We start from the raw sequence: 18,613 nt of genomic DNA, 5'->3' as shown, positions 1-18,613 counted from the left end.
CATTGACAAGTTGGTCTTCCTAAGTGTCCTTAAAAAGTAGAGCCACTGTTGAGCCTTCTTGACCAGAGGAGTGGAGTTGATTGTCTATGTGAGGTCCTCTGTGATGTGGGTTCCTAGAAACTTGAAGCTGGAAACCCTTCAATTGCACATACTTGCCAAAATTAAACGCCCTTTGGATGTTTGTGAGCGTACGTTCACATTTATTAATTTGGCAGACGCTCTTATGCAGAGCAACTTACAAAATGTGCATTCAAACCAGCAGCCACATAGATCTATATTGAATCATTCGAGCCATCCTTGAAACGTACTTCTATTACGGAAGACATTGCCGCAAAGGGGATAAAAGCTGTCACACGGCGCACAACCATATGCTACAACCACCAATTTCAAGCTAGATCGGGTTGAGCATTTGGCTGGAAATTAGCGGTTGCAGCGGGTTACCACTATGCTTTTCCAGCGGCAAAAGTTAATACTGACACCAGGCGTTTCCGTTCAAATCGGCATCAAGTTTTATCACTAATCTCTTGCTACACTGAGGAGGCCAGAGTTCCGGGGGATATTAAGACGGAATATAGTCAGAATAGGTGGGTTTTGAGTCTGCGCCCCGTCATCTCTATATTGTCATAGAAATGTTTTTCAACATTTCGCGCTAAGTGGTAGACCTACGTGGTGCACATTCCTTCCATATCAATGTCTCACGATGATATAGGCTACACTAAAAACTGTCATAGGCCTATGGCGAAGTATAGCTGTCACCTATTCCCAAAAATATTGTTAGTCTGTGTAAACTGTGAAAAATGATCTGTGTGTCGTATAAACTGCTAGATTTTTGATGAGCCTTAATTTCTTGTCATTTACCACATTAACAATAGACAGATCTGTATTTCTCCATTTCAAACAGGGCTCTGTGATTGCAGCCTAATTGTTCGTGTATAGATGACAGTTTTCTGTGGCTTTGCTCAGGTTGGTTCCGTTTTGCTGTGTGTATGTGTATTTTTAAAATAAATTAGTTTTTTTTTTTTTTTTGCAGTTTTTCCCCCTTTTTCCATTTTACTTGCAGGTGCACCTGCCAGCGGTATTACACGTATCAAAACAAGGTCGTTACAAGGAAAACATTATTAATACTAGTGTTAAACATGTACCTGACGATCAACATTTTAATGAAAAATTCTATAATCTTGAAGATGCAGAAACAGTGTGTGTGTGTGCGTGTGTGCGCGCGGGGGGGACTAACAAATCGTTCTGTCCAGCAACATAGTCTGTGGGAGAAAATAATTGCTACCAGTGAGCGGCGCCACAAACAAACCAATGTTCAGTAGGCGCAAGCGGCGTAGCAAACTGACAGATCACTGGAGGTGGAAGGTGTAGTGTTAGACATATTCAGTCGCAAGATTTATGAATCTGCATTATTAGATTAAGTGGAAATAGCCTCACTGCAGCGACGAGAGATACTGCAAGAGAAAGCGTTCACAAACTGTGAGGGTGATTTTCAACCACTTTTCTTCACCAGTAGCCTATTTTTATCACCATCTACTCAACCGGTTGGCTAAACCACTTTTATATATTTCTTTCATGTATAGGCACACATTTCAAAATGGCACCACCTATATGAAGTGGAAAGCACGCATTTTCTGAAAACGGCAGGGTTAAGTTAACACTAGTTGCCTAAATCTGGCCCTGCCCCCTCCAGTGCACGCTACACCTGTGACATCATCGACTTCAAGATACAAGTCACTTTTACTTATAACATACATAACGTGGTTTACTCTCTGAGCCAGCGCTCAGTCGCTTTGCACGACATAAAAGACGCCCGTCCGCTTAGAACTGACCCTTGCGCAGTCGACGCTGAGCGGAAACGGCGACGGCGGTGCAATTACAACGAAAATTTCCGTCGAAGGGAGGCGTGAGACTTTAAATAGCTCATTGCCTGCCGAAATGCCAGTTGTCTTTAAGCCGGCGATCAAGTAAATAGGCCTACACGCCAGAACCGGCGTTAAATGTCATAGTGTGCGTTCTCATCTACCCACTTGCGGATGTTCTTGCTCTTCGGGTTCGGTTCCATACCTGTGTCTAACTTCTGAATGATGAAGTAAGTATCTGTAGTCTTTATATTGATCTGTGTCGTACTATGGATTGTAGGCACTTAAATGCCGAGAAGAGAAAACTGAAGAGGCATGTGTTTTCTTCTGCCCACGCTGACAACTGCTCTGTAAAACTTCGCGGACGTCACGACTACTAGTTTATACAGTAGGTTACAAGGTGTCCATCGATGTTGTGTTGTCTTACGGTATGAAGATCATATAAAACTAGAAACTAATCTCGAAAGTAAGAAGGCATGAGATTGGCATTGAGATCTGTATTAGAAAATATTCGTACCTAAAGGTAGATGTAGCCTATTGATTCATAATCTGTAAATTCTTAAAGTGGAAAATCCACGGTTAAGTACACCAGAAAATATACATAACTGTAAGGTTGATTAACTAGCTGTAAATTTAGTACTCGGGGATGGAAAATCCGCTCAGGTTGTTTATATACCGCAAAATCAAGACTTCGCACTGAATGACAGCTTTTGACATTCATATCATCGTTCCATTAATGGCATAGAGAGTTTTAATTCTGTCAGGCAAAAAGTGCTCTATTTGATCATTGATTGAAATCTTCCCTGTTGGAGTAAGGTTATTTAAACATTTATTAGCAAGAGTGATTATTCAGAAAGGGTTGCATCTCATTTTGAGGTCTGTGTGGGATTGTACGGGTTTGACGGAGTCCAGAAATTAGTTGTTTTTTTGCGAGGGTGCTGGAGTAGCTGGAGCCAGAAACTTTCTTCTTTTGTGTCATTTCATACAACGCTGCAACCGCATAATGCTTGCTCTGTCTAAAGGCTGTTCCAGTCTATTTGCCGTAATCATTGTGATCATAAATGCAAAACTCAACATATATTACAGATAACCATACACATCTAAAGCTGTCCACAGTGGGTCAGTCTGATAGAGGTTGTTTTCCGGTGTATATTTTAAAAAAGAAAGTGAATAAATGAAATGTAAACGAAACTGTATAAACAAACTCTTCTTTAAAGCTTCTTTCAAGTGCTTCTCTTTTTTTTTGAGAGATGACAAATCATACATAACTATCAAAAATGTTGTAGAAAGTATACCAGAATAAAAAGGTGATACTCTGAAGATAAAATAAGTGTCAGATTCAGAGTGAGATAAAATTAAAATTATTCTAGGAGGGTACTGAAGAAATCTTTCAAACTTTTTAAGGACATGTGTTTGTTTCTGTAGCATATAAATGGTGTTGTAGATTTTCAGATAATCTCCCTTAGATATGAAATACGTTTTCCCTTAGAAAGCTGAAGTTGTAATGAAAATGTGGGTGAAAGAATGGAAGAATATTAAATGTATCAAAGTTAATGAAAGTATTTATAATGAAAGTGAGTACTGTACTGATGCTGCATTGCTGAATGATATTTTACTAATACTGTACTAATAAGTGAACCTGTTTGGCCAAAATGAAAATCAACACCTTTACACTTGAAGATGCACCTTCATCTCTGCCGTTGGAAAGGTATCCCCTGGTATCTGTCCACAGCCTCAGCCTAACAGTTTCACTCTCTGGGACATTTTCCTGAAAACTTATCGATACAGGGAGTGTCATCCATGCGGTCATAACTGGAGACACTGGCATTAATTGCTCAGGGGTGGGACAAAGTTCAGGGGTGGAAGGTGGGCAGTATAGTGATCAGTTATAGATGTTTGCTTTTGAACAGTGGCATCATTAGGTCCGATCATTCGGGGCTATAGCTTCGAATATTTTAAGCCTAGCCCCGATTATTTTTGCCCAGAAAAAGGAGGTGTTTATTGGAAAACAACACACAGACTATGTAACAGACTGGAACTTGACTTGCAGCGTCCCAAGGTGTGATAATATTTATTTATTATAAAGGTAGATATAACCTCCCCAACCTACCGATGCCAATCTCTCTTCAAAAAAAAGACAAGCCCCAGGCAAACTTGACTTAGCCCCGGATCTTTTCAATAGCTAGGAACGTTCCTGCTTTTGAACAGTTTGTTTCCATCTCCAGATTTCACTGGAAAAAAAAAACTTGCAAGTTTCTAAAGAGCCCAGACTTCCTCTAGAACATGGCCTTCTTTGCTGTGATAAAATCTCTGAGCACAGCATGAGAGTGTGTGTGGTTGTTGGTGCTGCTGTTGAGATTGCAGTTGCTTTACTTATAAAACTTTGGTCATTTAGTTGATGCTCCCATCCAGAGCAGCCTACAAAAGCCAAGTGTACCAATAAAGTGGCATGAAAAATGGTACATTTGAGAAAACAACCACGTTCCACTGTGCGTCTGCCCTTTACTCATTGTAGTGATGCATGCATTTATCGCTGCTGATCTGTAAGGCAGATAAGTAATATGCTAATGGATGTGTGTGCATACAGCACAGTAGCAGCCACTTCACAGAGGTTTCCGGAAAAAAGATGCCCTCCCTTCTGAGATGGCCAGAGTAGAATCTATGTCAAAGCTTGGCCATAGCCTGAATGTTTCTAGGCTAACTTTGAATCATCTTCAGCTCTAATCTTTCCAGTATGCTACAAAAAGCACATATGAGTATATTTCTTATATTACAAGTCCTTGCGTGTGTTTTATGCCGTTTCCTTTCTGCACAACAGCTTCTTCATCCTGAGTTATATTATTTACCAAAAGGAGTTTAAATTTTAAGGATTTTAAGTTCGATTGGTTGATGTTTGAATTGGAAAGTGAAACATTTTAAATATTCTTAAACATAGACTAGGGAGCTTATCACTAGTATTATGGAAATATTTTTGAATGCGGTGAAGTCCTTTTATCAGTTATCAGTGACGGTCACAATCTGTGAACCATTTGCATGTATTTTTTACGGTTCTTTAATTTTGGTAGTAAATTACGAAAATGCGGAAACCACACATGTACTGTTTTTTGGCAGGACTCAAGAAACCCATGTTCCCCAGTGACTCTTACATAGTGTTAGCAAACTGACTGAACCCTCTTTGTGTCCTGTGGTTATTTTCCGAAGCAGTTTATTTTATAGCGCACAGAAGGAAATGATGAAGTTTGAGAGTAGCTTCGTGGACATTAAATGGATGAGTTTCTATCCAGCATTGCTAAGGCAGCATGGCCTGGGCATAAGAAATGAGGAAATATCTGGCACACCTTCCTCATGCTTCTCTCTGATGTGGGGTAGCTCCGTCTCACCCAGCCCGCCGGGCCTCATGTCAGCACTGTGTGTTGGGGGTTGCGTGGCTGATGATGTCTGTACTGCTTTTATGATACTCCAGGACTGTGACACATACTACTACATACTACCACAGGATTGTGAAAGTTCCCTGTGGGGCGGGGGGGGGGGGGGGGGGGGGGGGGTGCTCAACACATCTCAAATCGAAAGCTCCTCTCTAAAATAAACTGTGTTTATTGAGCAACATTCCTCTGTGTCAGTTGAAGCAGATTGCAAAGTGTTTGCTGCAATGTTTGCCTGACCCAATGGAGAGTCCCGATTTACGTCATGGTCTGTGACTATGCCGCTGCTATGGCATTAGTTGTCCCTGATTCTTGTATATCCCAGGGTGTGGCAGCTATTCCCTACCCCTGTCATCTCTCAGTGCCAGCAGAAGAAGAAGAATGTCTGACTGCTTGATCATTGGCGACAGACTAGTGAAGGCACTGGGTAGATGCTTCACTCTTTATAGTCAATGAGCATGTTAAGTGAATCACCTGTGTCCTCCATCAGCCTATCCAGGTAACATAAAGGTCAGTGGATCCTGGCAACACCTTCTCTGATTGGATGAAGGACCCTTGTCCTCAGTCTTGGGGCAGAACAGACTGCCGCTGTCACTGTGGGATGTGGAATCAGCCCTCTGTCCCTGTGTGCCTCCTCCCAGCATTATATTTTGGTTTTTGCTTAAGCACTGATTTACATTCTTAATTGTCACTCCTAATTGACAAAATGTATGCAAATATCAGACAAAATAACTGGTACATAGGGAAGTCCTTTGTGCAGCTTTAGGTGTGTCGTCTCATGAACTATGGTATGTTGACCTTATGTTTACAAAATCCAGGTTGATTAATGAGAGTTTAACCCTTGCACGTGCTGAAAGTGAGTTGTTTGGTATGTTAGACACCTCATCTACATTCAGTTTAAGTTCTTACATGTCGTTCTGCAGGTTAATATGAGAAAGCAAAACAGTCCTCAGGTGTGCACTCTGACTCCTTTGATTTCAATGGAACAGACAGTTTCTGAAAATGCAACCAATGCCATTTCTCAAAATGCTGTCTCGTACTGTTGTGGTGTGAACTGTGGTTGTTTTGTTTTTTTTTCTTTTCGAAGCAGCGGATCCAGGCGGCTTTTCTGTGTAGCGTTTGCCAAGACATGCTCAGACCTGATTCTTGTTTCAGCCGAAAGTGAATGTGGCATCTCCAGTAAGCAAAATTGCTGCCACAGGCTCCTTACCCTCACCACAGACCACCGCTGCAGATAGAGGGTGTGGCCAGGATAGACATGTGGATGGTTAGTGTTGCTTTATGCATGTCAGCTCCTTATTTGGACTGTTAGATGGCTTATGGCTTAGTTATGGCTTATGGCTAGACCAAATACTAGTAAGTGCCTTGCCCTTTCTTCAGAAAAAAATTCACAAATCAGTTTGGTATCAACCAGTATAAAAAAATACTTCATCTGCCGTTTTTCTGTCTTGTTGATCCATTGTAGGTTTATTCTGTGCTGAACCTTAGGTCTGCAGAGCTGACAGTTCGCCAGAATCACTCTGTAGCCGAGAGACCAAGTTAAACACAGGAGTGTCTTTACAGCCACCCCGACCTGATTCATGGGTTGTGCATGCAGTGCACTCCACTTAAGCAGCCCACGGCACAGATAAATAAAATGAAAAATTAAGGGCTTACTTTAATGCCAGCGCTCTGTTCAGAATGAACTTTTTATAGTTAGTGTGTCTCTCTCGCTCTTTGTGTCTGACAGTAATTGCCGTGATGTTATCTGTAGCAGACCCTTGAGGCGGTCTTAGGCAATATCACAGAGGCCGCTGTGAGTCACTCTGGTTATGTCAGCGGAGACGTGGCTATCCTCCAGCCGGTTTCTGCTCTGCTGCAGTGCACTGTGGGACTTGTAGTGTGAAAAATGCATGTGAGCATGCTCGGAGGATTGTGGTTCTTGTGTCAGTGTTCCTGCATGAGCATGGAGGGAGCTGTGGAGAGGCAAACATAGCATGGCTATGCCAGATTAGCTGAAAGTGGGGGAAGCATAAAGGTAACTCGGAGGGATGAATCTTTAAGTGTTTTCAGTTTTCTGCAGAAACAGGAGCCCTCTTACAGGAAGGTGCCATTTTGCACATCTTTCACAAGACTGTTATTTCTGAGAAATTGGTTTGAAAAAAGGATATCCGATTCTCTGGCTGATAATTGAGCTCCCAGCTCACCAGAGAGATGAGACGAATAAAAGCAAGTCACACGTTTGATGAAGTTCTCAGTAGGAAACTGGCATTAGTGCTCTTGACCAAAGATGACATTGAGTAAAATCCTCAAGCAGTAGCAGGTGCTAAGCAAACAACAATGTCACTAGGGACCAGATCACATGATACCTGGGTGTGTTCTTTCATGGCATCCTAGAATGAAAAGTCATTCTCTCACTTCTTGATGGGAATGCTGCTCTTGGACCGCACCGCACATGTTCTGACCTTGGCCAAGCAAAAAGATTCAACTTTAGCTTAGACCAAAACTGGAGTTTAGACCACAAGACCACTGAGCTCTGAGAACGGCTTCAGCTAGAATGAATGTTCCATTTAAACTAGTCTGCTGTATGCCCTCTGGAATCACCTCTAAATGGCGTAAGATATTTATATGTGCACTTTGCCTTATCTTGTTTTCCATAAGTAGAATCACTGGCAATTTGCCAATGTTTTATGAGTAGGTTTACGGATATATGTTGTGCTTTAGGGTTGATCAGTAAATATTGCTGTGTAATTACCATCCTCAGCATGTTCTAAGGGGGTGGCTAGACTTATGCTTTCAGAAGAGAACATGCAGAGCAGAAGTAGGTCTCGACCGCAGTCAGCGGCATTTGCGTGCTGTTACAAGCACGCAGATCGCGTGTGGAGTTAAAGGCAGAGGAGGGTTTCTGTTAGACTCTGATACACGTGTGTTTCACATCTGACGAATGAGTCCATTTCAGAGTTCTGGATCTCCTGTGATTCTTTGCTAAGGGATAATAATAATGATTAATTATTAATAATAATTTTTTGCTGCAGATTTCAGGACAGCATTTCTCCATGTAGTCCTGTTAACAGTTTTTAGTGTTTTTTCCATCCATAAAGGGATTGCTTCAGCAAGTATGACTAGACACTTCAGTGTAAGTGGAGAGAATTTTTTTTTTTTTGGGAGTGGGGGTGGGGAGGGGGGTATTTTTGGTTTCAGAGCTGTTTCTCTTAATCTTCACAGTGTTTCCTCTCATCTCCTTGGTGATACAGAATGTGTCATAAATCTGTCAGAGCTGGCAAGCACAACTTCCCAAAGAGGTAAACTGTGAATACGACTGAAGTCTCACCCAGATACAGCATAATCTGTTTCAGAAATTCACAGCTCCACATGTTGAGGATGGAAGTGGTGCTTGTGCCACTATTTTCAAAATGGTTACTATTTTTTAAGCATAGTTCTGGTATTTGTAATGTATTTATTTTGGCCCAGTGCACAGTCTTAAAGGCAAGTTGAGATGTTCTAAACATTTAATGCAGTTTTTTTTCATTCACTCTGCTGGGTAAGTCAGGAGCAGGTATTGCAGTCACAGGATAAAGGAAGATTGCGTACCCTAATTCCTGTTGCTAGTGGTGAAATGAACTCTTTCGTAAATCACCCCCCCCCCCCCCCCCATTACAACACACACACAGATGGTTGGTCTGAGAAAGTTGCTATAAATTTTAAATAATTTCCAATTCCAACTCATTTACTGTGTATGTCAAAGACAAAAACTGGATAAAGGAATTGTCATCAGCCAATATCAGAGAGTATCCACGATAAGGATAAGCAGAAAAGCTATGAAACAGTTGTGTAATCTGCTCGAAATAGTATGTGGCAAAAATGTTGTTAAATAGATGAGTTTGTGGCACTGATCCTCCTGGATACTTGTGAAAGCTGGAAATGGCTGATGGAGTGTCTTTCTGGATAACCCCGCAGGCTGTAGATGTGGAATGTCTCAGATCTGCTGTGGTCCTCATGGTTGTGGGTGACTTCATCTCAGCATTAGCCATGGGCTAATGCCGTGCTGGCAGCTGGACATCTTGGCAGTGTAGCAAGTTCAGCCCTCATGTCTCAAGGCAGGCAGACCTCTCAGAGCAGACGACCCTCTCCTGGGCTATTGTTCCAGGAGAAGATTAGATGGGAACAGACAAAAGCATACATGTGGTTATAGCATTGTCTTCACAGTTTTTAAGTGCAATAAAAGACAAGCACAAAGACAGGAATATGGAAGTGAATTTATGCCAGTTATAGGCCACAGTAGAGCAGCATATCTACTAGGGAGACTGTGTGCACTCATAAGGGAGTAGTCTAACCAGCCTGGCCTTAGTGGTGGTGGCTGAACAGTGAGGAATGACCAATAAGGTTTATGGCACTGCACGGCTCTGTGGCTAAGTCTGCATCTATACCACGGAGTAAATGGGAATGTTTTTAACCTAGACCTAAGTATAGAAACTGAGCCTGACTCCCGGATATGCTTGAGTAGATTATTCGACAAGAGTGGGAGCCTCTGTTTTGTTTGTGTTTCCTATGTGAAATTAAAGGCTTCAGTTCAAACAGGTTTGGCCCGGAATCTTGAATCCATACAAAAGAAACACAACCAGTGAAAGCTGTTGAACCCCTGTAGCTTTACAGCTGAGGCTGAGTTTGACCAGGCCTCTGATTCTACACCAAATTAACCAATGGTTTGGCAGGGTGTCCTCCAAACCAAAGCAGGGTGGACATTCTTTATCTTATCCTTCATCAGTGTCAAAGTGTCAGACATTTCTTCCTTGGTAATAATGTTTACCTGAGAAAAATAGAGCCGGCCCTCGAGATATTTACTGATCACAGAATGTTTTCCTGACAACTGATCAAAGCAAGCGACGGAAGTAATTAAGCTGGAACGGCACACCCGGCGAACCGGCATCACTGTGGGTTGAGGATTGCGTAAGCGCTGGCCCTCCATCAGCGCACCTTGGCAGGACCACTGTGTGCTCTGTGCCTTCTCTCTGTCAGTCACTCAACTCGCGCAACAGTGTGTGATTCCCGGATACGCTAGGGTACATTATTCCACAGCAGTGGGGCTTTGCTGGAGAAGGCTCTGCATACCACGTGTTGGCTTTAAAAAAATGCAGAAAATACAGTAGAAGGGTGAACCAGAGACTCTCAGCTTGTTCATGTCTGTCTTTCCTCCCCAGCAGTGCTGTTTCTTGTTTTATTTGCTTGTTGGTCTGTGTCACCATGATAAGAGACAAGAATCAGAGTCTCTGAATATTTATGGATACCTTGTGCTCTGAGCAGCGTCTACACTGGAAGAGGACATATGTGTAAGATTTATGTCTGTGGAATGGGTTTGACCTACTTACCCCCCCCCCCCAGTGTTTTTAAAACTATCAGCATATTTTCAAAAGGTTAATGCAGTCCTCTTGCCTGTCTGAAATGATTTACTAGTTTTGCTAACTCCAGGAAAATGAGTGTTTTCACACTTGGATGTGTTAATAATGTAAGACAATTCTGTTCTGAGTTCTGTTGCTTCGGCTCTGGAAGGTGTCCATGTTTCAGTCTCTACTTGCTCTGCCCTCCCTCCCGTGAATGTAAATGCCCACGGTGTTACTTTGATCACAAGGCCAAGGGCAGAAAATGTAACGAATGTCGTTTTTTTGATATGACATTGATCATAAGTGAAGCTGAAACGTCAGTGCCCTGTGATATCTCTGCAGATATGCGGCCGTCGCGTCTGAATCGCTCAACTGCCCTGAGGAGAACGACGAGATGCTGAGCGACAACTTCCCAGCCAGCGCCCCCTTCAGCATGCGCTCCAGCCCGCGCCCCGAATCGCTCAGCCCTCGGAACCGCTCCCCCGTCAGCTGCCTGAGCGGGATGGCCGAGCAGCACCTGTACAGACGCGACCCTTCCCAGCCCAGCTACACCCCTTACCAGCCTCCCCTGGGCCTGCCCTCAGGGTACAGCCCGCCCACGCCCTTCCCCAGCCAGGCCGAGGGGTGCCTGAGCTGCCCCGACGCCCACAAAAGTTCGGGCCCGTACCCGAGTTTCGCCAGCAGCTTCTACGGGAGAGGGTACCCCAACAGCGTGCCCTTCTGTATGGCCCCGTCGGAGTACCCCAGCCTTCTGAGCCAAGACTGCCACCACCAGACCAAGCTCTCCTCGCTCGGCCCCAGCTGCAGCAGCCTGGAGCAGCCCCGGTCTCTGCACTCCTTTCCCCCAAACTACTTCATGCCCCCTCCCTACCTCTGTGCCCCCCAGGGCGTGGGCTGCTGCACGCAGTGCCCAGCTGAAGGCCTCCGCATGGGCCCCTCGCCCCACCACTATCTCAGGCCGGGGCACCACGTGCCCTACGGACCCCCAGGTGAGTCAGAGAGTGACGCCGGCGTGAGTGTTGAACGTGTCACTTCCCCTCCCCTCGCATCGTGCGCGGTGTTGAGAAACGTTTTGAGAAATTTCCTGCGGACCGCATTTCTTGGAAAAACACAGGAAGGTCTGTAACCGCGATGTGGTAAGCACCAATATCTGCAGCCTTTGTTTTGTTTGAGTTTGCTATGTGAAATTAAAGGCTGCGCTCGCTCACTGTGAAACTCCAGTTCGGACAAGTTCTCCCGTACAAGTGAATCCGTACCCCAGAAACACAATCAGTGAAAGCTGTTGAACCCCTGTAGCTTTACAGCTGAGGCTGAGTTTGACCAGGCCTCTGATTCTACACCAAATTAACCAATGGTTTGGCAGGGTGTCCTCCAAACCAAAGCAGGGTGGACATTCTTTATCTTATCCTTCATCAGTGTCAAAGTGTCAGACATTTCTCCCTTGACAATAATGTTTACCTGAGGAAAGTAAAGCCAGCCCTCAAGATCTGTACTGATCACAGAATGTTTTCCTGACAACTGGTCAACGCAAGCGAGGAAAGTAATTAAGCTGTACATAAACACAAAGGGATCACTGCGGGTTGAGGACCGTATAAGTGTTGGCCCCACATCAGCACAGCTTGGCAGCAGCATTGTCTTCTGTGCCTTCTCTCTGTCTCTTTCTGTCTTCCTCTCCCTGGATGTTTCACAGTGCTGTTCCCTTTTTCTTTGTTGTTTTTCTTTTTCTGATGGTTCATGTTTTTTTGTTGGCAGGGGAGGGGTCTGGTTTGCTGTGTTTTTCCTACTTGTAAATATGTAAATGGAACCTCTTCCAAGCTCTCTGTTGAAACAAGTCATTGCAATGAAAACCTCATAAACTCTGTTGCTTTCTCTCTTTGAAATTAAAATTCAAATAAGCTGTATTACACTTTATTGAGACAAAAGTAAATATACATGCTGAACTTTTAAAGCAGGCACTTGGAGGAAACATAATTACAAATATACGCATACATACGTACACACATATATATATATATACGTACATACATACAGAAAACGCATTCTCAGTGGCCTGGATATATACCCTGCTGCCAGACCTGCTGTTTTTCTTGTCTAGATGAATTTAATATGTCTCTTCATCATCCCATCTGTTTCTCTCTCTTGCCCTGTATGTGTCTCTGTCTCCCAGGTCCAGACCGCTGTGGCTGTTCAGACACTGACTCCGCTCAGAGGTGAGTTTGTCAGGAATCACAGCGGTTTACATGTACATTTAATTGGCCTCTCTGTGATTCTGCAATTCAGCGGTCCCTGCTATATTCAGGTGACTGCATCATCCCATGAACACTGTAAAACTCCTGCTGAAAATGACAGGCATACAATATTTTGCTATAGCACGGCCTTAAGAAAATACTGGCTGGGTTATTGTCGCAGCCTGCCAACAAGAAATATTTCCCAGTATCTGCTTCTCACCTGCTGGGTAATTGGTTAGCGTTCTCACCTGTGGTTGTTTAATCATGAGCATGGCCCACCTGCCCTAGAATATTACTGCCAAAACCTTAGCCAAGTGTCTTTGTCTTGTAACTGTATACTGGAACAGAAGCAAAAATGCATTGTGGATTCACGTTTGTTATCAGCGAAGCACAGCAGAAAGTCAGAAGCCTGTGTCGAGATAGATAGCATTGACTGATGCTGTGCATTTAAAAACAGTAAAGAGAGTGGAAAGAATCAAGATAAAATGCTAAACAAAACATAAAATATTTATGGTGTTACTTCCGTTGATTGTGTCTCGTATGGAGATGCCTTTCTCAGTTGTGGCTGACTGACACATGTCATCTGTTCATGTCGAAGGACTTACAAGGAATTACTTTTGAAATCCTAGTGAGACTGTCTTGTGGAGCTTGGTTTCATGTTTGTTTTGCAGGGTTCACACAGTGTAAGCATGTATTTACATGCTAGTCCCTACCATGATGTACCTGTGTATCTCTCACCTGTGTGCTAAACTTAGTTGCATTGAAACTCTACCACACCTCCCTAGTGGAAACTTAAATTTCCGTCTTCCTCGGAAAAACTGGAGGTATGCAGGATGATCTTTGTGGAAAGTAGGTGTTGTACTACATGTCTTCGATTTAGCAGTACTTTATTACCTCAGTTAATGAATATTTGACACGGTTATAATAAACATGTAAAGTGTATATTTGTTTTTTTAATTTTGAATGTATTGGATTACATGTTACATTTGTACATTCTGTTTGAGCTGTTGTACCATTTTTGAAATACAGTCCATGTTTAAAATGACAAATCCTTACCAAAATTATACTGACATTGTAGCCACTGCAGACTTGAGTTTGTCATATGCTGAATATGTGTAAAGCATTTAACTGTGAGAATGTATCATTGAAGGTGTATGGTTTTTTTCTCAATTATTCAAAACAGACTTAGTATGGCTGGGTTTTGTTTTGTCGGCTGTATCAATCCAGGTGTCCTCGAAGTTAGCCGGTAAAGATTTCATCACAATTTAAATTTAGCTATCGCAGCTATCCTGACTCAAAACCTGTGAAGATGACATCATTACGGAGCACAGGTCTTGACTGTAAGCCACACACAATTACTCATTATTGGCAAAGTGTCAGCGTAGATTGGTTGTCTTTTTTTGTTTTGATTTATTAGCGTCAACTCCACTTAAGTAATGTGTCACATTAAATTTAGTATCCACATTAAATTTGATGAGGAACGTGCCTCTGTAGCTGAGAGAACCAATCACGTTTCCTATAAAAAGCACAGAGATATACACATGACCATACAAAAGCTCAGAGATATACACATGTACACAGACATATTAAAATGCTGCTAGATGCGAACCTCACAGTATCACTTCATCAGTGGCAGTTGGCCTGCGTTTTGGCATTAACTAGGATATTTTACTGCATGGCATCAGTCTACAGCCGTGTAATAGATCTCAGGGGTGCGTTGGAGCCAACACACCATATCCCAGGAAGGTGTATACGATGTCAGGCTGCTGTGTTAGGGCTTTTGCGGAGATTGAGTACGGGTGGGTCACCAGTCATACAGCTGGAGCCCCCAGGCTCAGTTCTGTTGAGAGTGAGAATGAAGGTGGGTGTGTGCGTGCTTGGAGGGGAATGTTAATTTGGGTGTGTTTTTACTCCTCCCTCCCCTCAGCGAGTATCCCCATCCACACCTGAGGCCCAACACCACACCCTGCAAAACACCCCTCTCCTTGCAGCACCGTGAGTACTCACCCCCAGGCCAATCCTTGACCTTTGAACTCTGGGTTTGAGGAGGGAATTAAGAGGCCATATTTACATTTAGAGGCAAACAAAGAGGATACATATATTTCTATATGGAGAATACCTAATAAAGACATTATCATTAACTAGAATCAGGAAATAATTAGGACCAACAGAAAATCTTGAAATCGTTGAAAAATGTTTACTTCATAGCAGTTTCTAATGATTATTTTTGTTGAGTATGTGGCACTAACCCTCCTGGGCACTTGAGAGAGTTGGAAAAGGCTGTTGTATTAAAAAAATATCTAGTAGATCCAAGGTCCTGAAAAGCTGCTTAATGTATAACACTTGGAGTATGAAACAGAAGCGCAGGTGATATAATTTGTCTCTGCCAGAAGATTCTTTTAGCATGAGAGATGGGAGTGTCACCACTTGTTTTGAAAGGTGTCACTTTCTCATAGCTTTGAAGTCTGCAGGTGACGCAGTCACTTGGTGTCATCGCTGAGTGCTGTCTCTCACTCTTTCTCACTCTCTCTCTCTCTTTCTCTCCCTCCCTCTCTCTATTTTCCCCCTCCCACCAATCTGATTGTCCCTCACAGGGAAGGTATTTGTCACGTACGAGGCCGACAGTGACAAGCACGTTAACGAGATAATCAAGTTTGTGGCGTTGCTACGACACAACGGCTTCGACATGCGAGTAAGTTTGGTTTTGTGGTGTCTGAGAGTAGGTAAGGCTCAGTGAAAGTGTGACCAGCGACACTGACTGGAGGTTTCCTTCGTCTGATTAAGCCAGCACTGCTTTCTACACAGTTTACTACTCTCCTCCAGAGTGCTTCTCACAAAAAGCCTCAAGAGACCCACTCTGTGGAAGATCCTCTGTCTGTTTCTCTCGTTGTGTCTCCTGCTGGTCTCTCTAAGACTTTGCCCATGTATGTGTTTCTTTTCTTTTTTCTTCTACAGATTGATGTATTTGAACAGCAGTTCAGAAGCATCAGCAAAATCGACTTCATGGAGCAGTTTATCAATGAGGTAAAGACGGCTGCTTAAATGGAGAGCCTCCGCCCACTTGGAGCTCAAGAGCTTGTGGGAGGCATTGTTGGTAGTCACACTCGCGTTTCCTGTCAGTGTAGCCCGTTTCCTGTCAGCGCTGCGCTTGTTTCATGTTTGGAGCCGGTCAGAGAGGCCTCCTTTTCAACGCAATGCTGCCTGACGCAAATGGCTCGGGATTCTCCGTGCTCGTTTCTGCTCAACGCGCGTTTGACAGCGAGCGAGAAGCACCTTCCTAGCAGTGCGGAAAAAAATTGCCTGTCTGTACCAAAAAGCGGAGCGAAATAACGACATCATTGTGAAGGCTGTCCCACGTGCTCCGTGTCACAGAAGTTATACATGGGCCTGAGTTTCTGACCCCTGCTCTCTCCCTCTCTCAGAAAGACTACCTGATCATCATAGTCATCAGCCCTAAGTACTACGAGACCGTGACAGCTGCCAGCATCAGCCGGGACAATGATGAGAGGACCCTGAACACAGTGTACATACACAAGCAGGTGGGCTTTCCTCTGGTGTGCTAAAACTGAGTGAAGCTGGTCCTACATGTCACCAGCTTGCCTTGCTCTCTACATTACATTACATTACATTGCAATATTGTCATTTAGCAGATGCTCTTATCCAGAGTGGTTTACATAGGTCGCAGTTTTTACATGTTATCCATTCATACAGCTGGATATTTATTGAGGCATTTGTGGGTTAAGTACCCTGCCTAAGGGTACATCAGCAGTGCCCCAGCAGGGAATCAAACCAACAACCGGTGAGCCCTGCTCCTTACCATTACACTACTACCTCTCTCACTGTTAACCTGCCTGTTCCACCCTGTCTTCTCCCGACATTCAACTACATACAGAGATTAGCGTACATATATATCTCTGTTTGGTTTGTCCAGCACGAGAATATAGTCTGTCAGTTAAGATAGCTGAATGCCACAGGTGATGATCAGATCTCTTGACATTACATTACATTATTGTCATTTAGCAGGTGCTCTTATGCAGAGCGACTTACAGAAGTTACAATTTTATCCATTTGCACAATGCACAATGAAACCCATTATCTAAAGATTGCCTTCAATACGTTTTATCTGTGTGTTATAGCTGCAGAACGAGTTCATTCAGAATGGGTGCCGAAATTTCCGATTCATACCCATCCTCTTTCCTGGTGCGAAAAAGGTACTGTTCCGTTTGATTCAACTCACTGACCATGGCTGTACTGTAAAAATAACTAAGTAAAAATTAGGCAGGTTTATTTTTTCAGGCCTTACTTCTCACTTTATTGGAAAGTGACCAGTCGCCCCACTGATCCGTATTTCAGCTGTGCTCTTGTGTTTAGCTACCCCTGGAATGAAGTGCTTGCTTTTCCATAAATTCATTTAGCAAACTCTCTTAGCCACAAAAAGTGCATTCAATGGGGTTAGCCATGCAGCCATTGATGCCATATTTGTTACAAAGCACCACTGTGGGAATCATTACCACAATAATTGCTGTCATAAGGTGTACCATCAGACACTACTGTCTCCATTTACCAGGCTTGCACCACCACAAGCCTCTATCACCAAAGAGTTTTGATCACTGAGCTTTTTCTGCAGCAAAGGCTTATGCTGCCAAACAGGCTGTTGCTTCTGATGCATATATCTGTCCCACTTTTGTGTGGCACTCTGGTGCATTGTAGCAGGTAAAAAGCATTAGGTTAGGTATGTACTGATAGAGGGGCTGAGGTTCAATGTCAGTTTCCTTCTGCCACTGCTATTAAAGTCAAGCACACCTTGGTGTAGCGTAATATAGTGACACAATGCAAAACATATTACAATAACTTTCCCTGTGTTTGTGTTCAAATACAAAGACATGGGCCGAGCGCATGTTTGAAATAAAAAACCAAAAAAAATGTTTTTGAATCTGTTGCTTGGGGTGCTTGTAAGGAGCTCACTCCTGCGTGTCTGTCCCAGTGTCACGTGCCCACATGGCTGCAGAACACGCACGTCCACTCGTGGCCCAAGGACCGTGACGACATCCTGCGCCGGCTGATGCGCGTGGAGAAGTACAACCCGCCCCCCATCGGGGACCTGCCTACCATTGTCTCCATCCCTCTCTAGCGCCCCCATCTGTGCTGGAGTGGGCCTCCCCTGTTGAAATGCTACCCCCTCCCCCCGCCAGGACTGATCAAGGGGGGGGGGGGGTCCCGCCCCCTTTTTCCTGCAGATGAACTCACGCATCCTATTTGACTGGACAGTGCCCTCCTCCACCTACCTATGACTGTCCCGCGGCCGGACTGTGGGGTTCCTCCCTGTGCCTCCCGGCTTTTTCCGTGGGCTGGTGACTTTAGGGCTAGGATGCGCCCTTGGGCTTCTGTGAGAGTTTCTGTTATTTTGTCTTGATTTTGGTTTTGGGGCTTAAAGAGAAAAGCAGATTTTATGTCTTTGCTCAGAACTTTCATTTCCCACTGCCTTCTCCCAGCTCCTGTACTTCAGAGCTTTGAGCTTCAGAGCTTTTAGGAGCACTGTGCTTCAGAGCTTTGAGGAGCATTGGGCTTCAGAGCTTTTAGGAGCACTGTGCTTCAGAGCTTTTAGGAGCACTGTGCTTCAGGGCTTTTAGGAGCACTGTGCTTCAGGGCTTTTAGGAGCACTGTGCTTCAGGGCTTTGAGGAACATTGGGCTTCAGAGCTTTGAGGAACATTGGGCTTCAGAGTGGTAAAGTAGCTTAGTGTTGGCT

The 18,613-nt window shown here is 43.9% G+C and overlaps 1 protein-coding gene across 1 annotated transcript; it reads left to right on the top strand.

The window, feature by feature from the left end:
• Window positions 1–1,779: 1,779 nt before the first annotated feature.
• Window positions 1,780–18,338, top strand: LOC118789329 (adapter protein CIKS-like). The gene is made up of 9 exons (XM_036545696.1): window positions 1,780–2,089; window positions 10,981–11,627; window positions 12,806–12,848; window positions 14,794–14,861; window positions 15,461–15,558; window positions 15,822–15,890; window positions 16,289–16,405; window positions 17,003–17,077; window positions 17,851–18,338. Exons 1-9 carry the CDS (start codon window positions 2,082–2,084, stop codon window positions 17,995–17,997), a joined length of 1,272 nt encoding a protein of 423 aa, XP_036401589.1. The 5' UTR covers window positions 1,780–2,081; the 3' UTR covers window positions 17,998–18,338.
• The last annotated feature ends 275 nt before the right edge of the window (window positions 18,339–18,613 follow it).

Source organism: Megalops cyprinoides, chromosome 14 (genome assembly GCF_013368585.1).
Source record: "Megalops cyprinoides isolate fMegCyp1 chromosome 14, fMegCyp1.pri, whole genome shotgun sequence".
NCBI lineage: Eukaryota > Metazoa > Chordata > Actinopteri > Elopiformes > Megalopidae > Megalops > Megalops cyprinoides.
The sequence above is the reverse complement of the archived record's forward strand: the minus strand, read 5'-3'. Positions and strand labels throughout refer to the sequence as shown.